Source organism: Humulus lupulus, chromosome 3 (genome assembly GCF_963169125.1).
Source record: "Humulus lupulus chromosome 3, drHumLupu1.1, whole genome shotgun sequence".
In the NCBI taxonomy this organism is placed as follows: Eukaryota; Viridiplantae; Streptophyta; class Magnoliopsida; order Rosales; family Cannabaceae; genus Humulus; species Humulus lupulus.
This window is the reverse complement of record NC_084795.1, coordinates 6,463,910-6,474,478: the sequence shown is the minus strand read 5'-3', so window position 1 is coordinate 6,474,478 and position 10,569 is coordinate 6,463,910. Positions and strand designations below refer to the sequence as shown.

Here is a 10,569-nt window from a genome sequence, read left to right as displayed (position 1 = left end):
CCAGCCATGTTTAGCTTTTAGATTGTACAACCTAAGAAGCGCAGATAATTTTGTAAATCTTGTACAACCAGGGTAAATTGGTTTCTCGGCATCATTAAGGAGTGTCTCAAACTTATTTGGGTCTACTCCTGATCCATAATGTGCGTCGTCAATCATTTCATCTAATGGATCCCAGTTCTCCTCCACTATATTCCTCCTCACTCCTTTTGGTCTACTTGGCAGAGTTGGAGCAATCGGAGCTATCTCCCCATGGTAATACCAAATTGTGTAACTCTTGTCGATCCCATTGAAATATAAGTGTTCTTTAATCTTTTTAAGATCCATCTTTTTAACATTTCCACACTTAAGACATGGACAATAAGTAAAATTTGGGTCTTTCACATTTTCTGAACAAAACCTTAAGAACAAATCAACCCCGTTCCTAAATTCCGCAGATAACCTATTCGCTGACATCCACTGTTTATCCATATATTCTCCTATGTCTATGGAAAAGAAAAGAAACAACACTAAATAAGCACGTGATAAAGTTGTATGTCTATATAAAACTAATTTTTTATTATCCTAGATAAAATCGGGCAGCATTTCCCCTATAATAGTGACCTAACCATCTGCATGTGAATATCAAAACAAACAATTCAAACAACATACAATAAGTTTCTTCCTTATAGAATGTCTATATAAAACTAATTGTTTATTATCCTAGATAAAATCGGGCAGCATTTCCCCTATAATAGTGACCTAACCATCTGCATGTGAATAGCAAAACAAACAATTCAAACAACACACAATAAGTTTATTCCTTATAGCTCCGCAGCACACAGTAAAATTTATCAGAACCTACTTCACTAATACACACAAGTTCTCAACCTTCCGTTATCACCGCAGCACACAATTTTAATCTCAGAACCTACTTCACTATGGATGAATATTTAAGATATTCAAACTCCTCTAACATTTGTTTAATAATATTAAAAGTAGAAGTAAGAGAATATATATGTACCTGTTGCAATCTTTAATCCAAAAGCTAGCAAAGTTACTTCACTTAGTAATCAAATTCGCTATTAAATCCACAAACCAATAAAATTAAATTAATAAATAATAAATAAAACATCACTAAATATCTAGCAATATATAACGTATTATTGTAATTTTAGAAACTTAATTACCTCAAATGTGTGATTGATATTGAAATTTTGATGCAAAATACTCTCTAAAATCTCACCACAAAATCACAACCTATGAAATTAAATTAATTAATATGTTAAACATTACTAAACAAATATCACTAAATATCTAATAATAGTAAATGATATTAGTAAACAAATAAAAAAAATCACAAAGTGCCGCTAATTATAACCTCAACAAAAAATCAATATAAAATTTCATAACCTAAAAACTTAATAATAAACAAAAACATAAAAATTTTAATATATTTCTATTTAATAAATTTATTTTAACATAACTATATATATAACAAAATAGTTACAATTTAAAAAAAAATTCAAATATAAAAAAATATATCTAAATTTCGAAATAAAAATTGATAAAAATTTAAAAAAATCATGAACATATATACTCTAATGAAATATATACAATGTGATAGGTTAAATTAAAAAAAAAAACTAAAAAATCATAAATCCCTAAAAACTTCCATTGAAAAACCACAAAAACATACAATGTATATAAAAAAATGCATAAAAATATAAAACTAACACAAAATCATGTATATTACTCATCCTAATGCAAAACCTATGATTTATTTGCAAAATAATTAACTAAAAATCAAGAAAATAAAAAAAAACTTACCTTAGAACCCTAAAAACGCAGCCCCAAATCGCCCAATTCCTCTCTGGTTTGCTCTCGGGTTCGTGAATGAGGAAGAAGGCTGTGTAGAGTTTGTTTTATAAGTGGAGCACATCCAACATCTCCCACTGGGAGACGTGCCACGTGTCCCACGTCTCCCAGTGGGAGACGTTGGATGTGCTCCACTTATCACTACCAGCCTATTTCCAACGTCTTCCACTATTTTTAATGTCTTCCAATTGTAACCATTAATATGCACTTTCAATGTCTTACACCATTAGCCATTTAAAATCCCTTCTAATTTTTAATGTCTTACACCAATAGTGTAAGACATTGTAGGGAGTCGTTGAAAGTAGAATTTGTTGTAGTGCGATCAATATGCCTCTAAAAATATGTGTAAAATCTTCTTGGATAGGACCCTATCCCACTTTGGCGTATTCTGTTTTATCTCTTTGGCTCATACAATTATACATCGTCGGCTGAAAAGTAATGATAATTATAATGAAAATTTATGGTATTAAGAATTATTTTATTAGGCACGTGAAAATATATCTTCATCAACAATATCTCAAGTGTTTTTTCATCGTCAAGGTTCTCATCATGATCACTACACCTATTATATTTACATATATGGATGTTCGTACTCTGGCCCTTTAAATCTGAGTATATATATATATATATATATAAGATCTTGGTGGTTTTGGCAAGCTCTTTCGACAAAGTGAAAAAATTTCGTTTCATTATATATATATATATATATATATATAGGAATGTTGATGTTTTTGAAAATGGGTATTCAATGCTCTATCTCTATAGTTTGCCCTCGTTATCAGCTGGGTTTGCTCTTATCTATACTCTCAAGACTCAAATGGCGTCATTTCTCGTTGTTTTTTGCTAATAACACTCAGTTCAATCTGCCATAAAAAGGTGTGGATTTCTCCTGTTTTAATATTCTTTCTTAATAATATATAGACTACTTTTTCAATTTAAAAAAAAAAATTAGGTGACCAAAATATGCTCGATCGGCCAAATTTTGACTTTTTTTTTTTACTTATAACTACAAAATTTATATGGTTTTTTTTAAAAAAAAAAAACTTAACATAATCATCATATTAACAGTATCTCACTTTAGAATTGTGATTTTTTCAATATAATTTTGGGTGGATTGTTCTAAATAATAAAAAGGCTAAAATTCATTTAAAATAATTTAATATAATTTTAATATACATAAAATCTATGAGGAAACCGCTTTTTATGGCTGCATTCACGATCCAGGGCATCTAGGAAAGATATTGAAGCACCACTAGTTTATCAAACTCTTTTATTGTTAAATTAATTATAATATACATTTTTTTTTAAAAAAATTCTCTATTTAAATCATCGTTTATTTTATGATCGAATTAATTATTATTATTATTTTAGTTAAAAAATACTAATTTTAGTGTGCACTCTATTATTTGATTTTCTACATAAAGTTAGCATAATTAATAAGGTGTTTTAAGCTATAAGACTTTATTAGAGTGCCATTATTATTATCTGTAAATATAATTAATTAATTTTTAAATGAGAAAATAAATAGTTTGGTCAACCAATAAGCATCCAATACAAATGTGCATGGGGCATTAATATTTAAATTAAAGATTATTCCATATGAATTGTCATGTCTCAAGCATAATCCAACTTAATTAGACATTGCAACTGTACATAACTACATTGTCTCCAACTATTCTCAGAATAAATATCAAATTTGAACTTCATTATCTGAATCTAGTAGCAAAACTAAATTAATTATCACCAAAATCAACAATATTTAACATCATGATTTTGGTCAACTCAAGTACGTAACACTATCATGTTATTATTATTATTATTATTATTATTATTATTATTAGCTTGATTCATAAATGTTAATATATATAATACTCTTATAGTAAGCAAGCACACAGTCAATGCCATTTATATTGTTCATATATATAGATTTGTCCCACATTTAGTTTGTTAACATTCAATGAATTGATCATGAAAAAAAAACATATTTAATTTCTTGACAAAAAATTGTGTAAATGGTTTTTATTGCATTTTAATTTGGGTATATAAAATTAAGAGATAGTAGACATTCATAGACATAAGTTTTTATTTTCAAATTTATATCTCAAACATATACACCCTTTTCCGATTCGAATATTTTTCTTTTTTTTTTTTGCTTCTAATTTTTTTTCTTAATAATTTTATTAAAATTGAACAGAATAAGAGAGTACAAACCAGAGTTTCCTAAATATATATTACCTTGTAATTACTATACATGCATGCATGTTAGGTATATTATCGTCTCAATTATTTTGTAGCAAGTTGATTTATATTAAATCTCTTCATAATATTGACTTCAATATGGATATATTGAATTATATAAATTTTAACAAAATGATAATATGATTTGTGTGCTTATTGTAGGAAATGGGTACAGTTTTATGTACAATTATTGAATGGTGGATGGGTCAAACCAAAAGCATACATTCGCCCTCGAATATTATTCAAAAAAAAAAAATACACATTAAAAAAAAAAAGTGCAATTTTAATTAAACAAAAATTGTGTATTAGAAAATGGGTTTCTTTTCTCGTTGTCTTCATTTTCTTTTCTTTTCCGTTTAGATTTTGTGTACCGAAAAGGTTTAGAACTTTTAAATTTTGAAAACGGAACTTTGGATTTTAATTTTGTATTTTGTGTTTTCTTTTTGTGAAAATTGCAAACGTACCCTGTAATTTCACACGGCGCCAGTACGCTTTTTTTTCCCTCTTTTGATTTATTTTTTTTTTTTTTTTTAAATCATATATACAATAATATACAAATAGAAAAAATAGAGAGCAGAAAGGTCATTTGCCACATGTATAAATATATATAAATATTTGGCACCACAAGAAATAATAAGTGGTTGTATTGTGCTTCATCTTCAAAATAACTATTTCTGGTTCCTCAAAATTCTCACTTGGAGTCCATACAGAGAGGAGCGCATGAATGGAATGAACTATAAGAGATAATTTGGGATCAAAACCTCAAATATTCAGGTATTCAAATAACACCACCAAACCAACCCCAATAATCTTACTATATCACACCCAATGATCTTCCTTTTCTAATGGCCATGAATCTCATTCTCAACACTATATTTTCTTATACACCACACCCAGAAAAAGCCCATTAATTTAAAAAACAAGTCTTTCTTCAAATTTATCCACACACTACTACTGGTACTACTACTCTACTAATAGTCTCCGTAGTACTATACTACTACTGCTACTCTCACCACTCTCCACTACGCCTGATTTTGCCCAATTCCCCTGCGGTACTGTACTGTACTGGTTTTTCTCTCCCTCTCTCCCTCTCTCTTTCTTAATTCTTCTTTCTCTCTCTACAAAACGGGGTTGTGATATATTCCGTATGTATGTGCAGCTCATCAACTTATCTCAGCACAGCTCAGCAAAACGACACCCAACCTGTTCCTCTCCATTCCATGAGACCTGATCCCTTCGCAATTCACTATTACTATTCTTCCCATTGCTATTCATCGCCGCCACCATCTCACCACAACTACTTCTCCTCCTCCTCCTCCTCTTTCCACCCATTACTCCCGGCCGCCAGGCCCACTGGCGCAGCCGGAAGAAGACCAGGGTGGGCACGCATGGACTACGCATCCGTTGCCATGGCTGCCGCGCCCACCACAACAACCACTACCAACGTATCACTCCGTCGCCAGCGACACCGGAAAGAGAAGCTTCTCGTTCTAATGGGCGCCACCGGTACCGGGAAGTCCCGTCTCTCCATCGACCTCGCGGCGCACTTCCCTCTCGAAGTCATAAACTCGGATAAAATGCAGGTTTATAAAGGACTGGATATCACGACGAACAAGATATCGGTACCGGACCGGTGCGGCGTGCCACACCATCTCCTCGGTGAGGTTGACCCGGCTCGAGGTGAGTTGACTCCTGCCGATTTCAGGTCTTTGGCTGGAAAAGCCGTGTCTGAAATCACTGGGAGGAGAAAGCTTCCCGTCCTGGTGGGTGGGTCCAACTCGTTCATACATGCGCTGTTGGTGGACCGGTTTGACTCGTCCGGTCCGGACGTGTTCGAGGAAGGGTCCCACTCGGTGGTGTCTTCTGAGTTGAGATACGACTGTTGCTTTCTCTGGGTTGACGTGTCGGTAAAGGTATTGACCGATTACTTGGCGAAGCGAGTCGACGACATGTTGGAGCTGGGGATGTTCGATGAGTTGGCCGAGTTCTATAGCCCGGAGGACGAGGACCACGACGAAGACTCTGCGACTCGGACCGGGTTGAGAAAAGCCATCGGAGTTCCCGAGTTTGACCGGTATTTCGAAAAGTTCAGACCTGGCGACGTGGAGGGGGAGGACCCCGGGAGGGATCGGGTGCGGAGGGGCGCATTCGAAGAGGCGGTGAGGGCGATCAAGGAGAACACGTGTCATCTAGCGAAGAGACAAATAGGGAAGATCTTACGATTAAAAGGCGCTGGGTGGGACCTACGGCGGCTGGACGCAACAGAGTCGTTCCGGGCGGCGATGACGTCAGACTCCGGCGAGAAGTGCACGGAGATTTGGGAGAAGCAGGTATTGGAACCAAGCGTGAAGATTGTGAGTCGCTTCTTGGACGAGTAGGTTTTGCCAGCAATTTCCAGCTCATTTTTTCTTTTATTTTTTTGAGTTTGTTAAAAAAAAATTTTGGTAGTTAGTTTTCCCACGGAAAATTTTTCAACTTGTCACAATTACAAATTAATACAAAGTAGGAAAATATTTAAGAAATTTCTGTTCTTTTTCTTAAACCTTGGTCTCTAACGTCTCCATCGTTTTAATTTTTCTGAAAATATATATATTTTATTTAATTTTTTAAAAATGGATAAATATTGCATAAGAAACTCTGCCAAATTCCCCCTCAAATTTTAGTATGCTTTTAATTTTATATGTTTTGTGTCATTGTCAATGACATAAGTTACAAAATTGGCCTTTTTCTTCTGTGTCCTCGTTCAAAGATTCATATCAGGACTTTGGAGAATATTTAGTTTTTTTTTTTTTTTTCATTATAACTTTCGTAGAACCACAGATCTTATTTCAGTGTTCAAATATTTGTTGTCTTCAAATCTTAACAATGTCAATGATTTAGAATAAGAAAAAATCCATGATTTTTAAAAATTACACACTAAGACTAGGGCATATTTATCCATTTATTTGACTATATCTTGTCATTTTTCCTTGTGGGCATTTGACTTTTATTTTCCTCAAGCATTGTGGGTTTTGACTTTTATTATTTCTGACTGTATTTAAGGATCAATCCCACTATATTTTTAAAAAAAGAAAAGAAAATCACATGTTTAGTGTCTTATTATGGTGATATGGTTTATATAAATGTTATAGTAATGTTGAGTGGTTGGCGTTATAAGTATCAAAGATTCTATTTCCGGCACAAACGTTGATTAAGAACATGGATGAAACGAAAATTTTATTATATATATTTATTTATAACGACAGAGTTGTAAACTCACATTAAGTGGTGTTTGGTATTTTAATATTTGGTTGAAATGAAATTTACAAAATTTGGTGGATTAGATGGTTCAATTCCTAATTTTATTTTTTTTTAAAATTAAGAGTGAGTGTTTTCTTATTAAATACTGAATTTCAAATAAATGAACTTTTTTGTCAATTTATAAGACCGACAAACAGGACCATTGGTTGTTATATTATATAAATATATATGAATATGTATGTTGTGAGATCAACATAAGAGAAATCTATACGAGTCTATGACTATATATCATCACCAATTTATTTGGGAAAATGACATTCATTGAATATTATTTTTAGAGGTACTAGTTGGTACCTAATCCATCGTTTAAAAATTTATTAATGCACATGAATTGTCATATAGGTGCGTGAGCAAGAATGAACGCTATTGCACTCCCATCGAAACTACTCTTCATCTACTCAACATTTCTAAATGTTCATCGCAATAGATGGGTGTTTGAGACTTCGGATCTCAGATTTTCGCCCATGTATAGGCGGGTTTGCAATGGATTTTTGCGACGAAGGGCTTGGTGGCGTTCGGTCTCGCTCGGTGTCTGCCACGATGGACTATTGGTGTTTTTCTTCACCTACTATCTTCACTAATATAGGATTAGGTTTCGATCATGGTTTAAGCATATTTGTCGTAATTTACTAGTTTTGTAGGTCTCTATAGTCATTATTGTTCGCTCTTTCAAATACTAATTCATCGTATTAACTTATCAGACTTATTGTATTGGACTGATTCTTGTTTTTCTTAAACGATATACTTGAGTTTTTCTTTAGAATAAAAAAAATCAATTCTTAAAGCCATAAAAGTTCTAGCTAAAAGTTGAAGATGACTACTATATCTTATAGAGTGGTCATCCTTTCCAATTAAGGTTATGAATAATGTGAAAATTCAATTATTTATATAAATAGGGCAATTTTTTTATGGGGGGTTTCACTTTAAGTCCTATTGGTGGAACTCTCAGTATTCTCGATCCGTGAACAGTTTTCATCACGATATTTTTTATGATCGTATATATTGTAGCTATTTAGTGCATCTTGCAAATTTTCAGAAAATTTCGAATAGTTTACAGTACCGAAAACTAAGTTCAAACATGTTGCACGCGTGACTAATTTTTTTTTTATACGAGTGGAAAGCAACATGTTTGAACTTAGTTTTCGGTACTGTAAACTATTTAAAATTTTCTGAAAATTTGCAGAATACTCTAAACAACTACAATATACACAGTCATAAAAAAAATCGTGTCGAAAATTATTTACCGATATATATATATAAACTTCAGTGCTAATGTAAATTCAAAGGTTTAAGAATGAGAGGGATGGGCATTTTGGAGGGCCAGTGTGCCAGTCCATAAAACATGTATATTTTGATGAAAAATCAATTTGATTTTCATTTCATGTACTTTTTGTTTTAGCGTACCTATTTATGGTACTGCTACTGTACCGGGTCCGGGGTACGATGACGTGGCATGGGTGGGGGACCAATATTTAATTAAGTTATTCTACTAAATATATACTATAATCATATATATATATATATATATTTCATATCATCATTATCATGGGTAATGTATTGTCATAAATTAAACGACATGCATATAGTTTCTCAATCCTTTCGAAATTTATTTTTGGATTTTGAATTTCCTTATTTACATCAATTATATCATTTCTTTAGACTAAGATTGGAACATGAAGTCTCTTGAGATTGTATTATGTGGAAGCCCTACACTTATGGAAAATCATATGTATGACATCTAATTAGTGACATACTTTAAATTTAAATTTAATGATTTCGATAATTTATATATAGAATAGAATGAATTGTGCCCCTTAGGTAAAGTGATTAAAATGAGTTTCACGAATCTCTATTATTCATCGATACAAGTTACAAAAATTCGATTTTTTGCAACCAAAAAAAAACATATATCAGATTAAATCAAACTAATAAAAATATAACAAAAAAGATGTGATTATTTACAGATAATTAAGCATGAAATTTTATATTATAAAAATATTGATTGAGTAAGATGACATTATCTTAAATCACTTAAAAATGTTGTAATATTATATTAAGTAAATTAATGAAGTGGTTAGTTATTAATTTATCTAATATAATAATTTCTTATTGTTACGTAATAAAAATTATTTAATTCAACAATTTTAATAATACTTCTCTAACATAATATTGAACGGAACATGGTGAGATGCATGGAGTTAATTAAGGAATCAATGTCAAATACGTCTTTCCCACATTCTATCATCATTCGTTAAACATGGTTTAATGTTAAGAAATTACAATAATATACTATATTTTCACTTGCTTAGCTTCCTAATATATATATAGCATTTTAATTTTATTTTATTATATATATAATTTTTAAAAATTATTAATATTTATTAAGGGAAGACGATTAAAAGTGGATTTGTTCAAATGGATAAGATTGTTAGATCGAACAACTTTAGTGTATATTTTGGTTATGAAATTAGAGAAAAACTAATCCACTTATATAATTGAGTCTCATTGAAGAGAATATAGGGTAAATTTAATCACACGTTTAATTCCATCTTGATATTTGTGAGGCTAAAATTTACAACTATATATTTATTTCTTACCAATATTCAATTCACTTTTTTTTTTTTGTTAATACAATTATCATAACACATTTAAATATAGGGTATTTAATCATTTAGTACCCTGTGTTTACAAATAATGCTTATTTGGTACCCTGCATTTTGAAATCGTACATATTTGGTATCTTGCATTTTAAAATCGTACATATTTGGTACCCTGCATTTTGAAATCGTACATATTTGGTATCTTGCATTTTAAAATCGTACATATTTGGTACTCTGTATTTTCAAATTGTACATATTTGGTACTTTAAACTCAAATTTAATTAGTAAAAATTTTACCAATTTGATTAAATTTCTATCAATCATACAAGCTACAAATTATATATAACTGCTGACAGTTTTGTCATATTAACAAAATTTAATCAATTTGAATACCAAATATCTATGTTTTCAAAATAAGAGGTACCATATGAGTGTTATTAAAGACAGAGAGTACCAGAATAATACTTTGCAAAAATAAAATGTACCAAATAAGTAAATTCCCTCGTTACCACATTTTAAAAATATTAAAATTTTAATATTACTAAATTGACATGGTTAGTGTATATGTTCAACTCGA

The 10,569-nt window shown here is 31.2% G+C and overlaps 1 protein-coding gene across 2 annotated transcripts; it reads left to right on the top strand.

Moving 5' to 3' along the window:
- The first annotated feature begins 4,729 nt into the window (after positions 1–4,729).
- Positions 4,730–8,092, top strand: LOC133821944 (adenylate isopentenyltransferase). Of its 2 annotated transcripts, XM_062254128.1 has the most exons (3): positions 4,730–5,144; positions 5,252–6,466; positions 7,735–8,091. In XM_062254128.1, the coding sequence occupies exons 2-3, from the start codon at positions 5,313–5,315 to the stop codon at positions 7,817–7,819; spliced, it is 1,239 nt and encodes a 412-aa protein (XP_062110112.1). In that variant the 5' UTR covers positions 4,730–5,144; positions 5,252–5,312; the 3' UTR covers positions 7,820–8,091. The 2 variants fall into 2 exon arrangements, with proteins under 2 accessions (XP_062110112.1, XP_062110110.1); XM_062254126.1 differs by having other exon boundaries at positions 4,730–6,466; positions 7,735–8,092.
- The last annotated feature ends 2,477 nt before the right edge of the window (positions 8,093–10,569 follow it).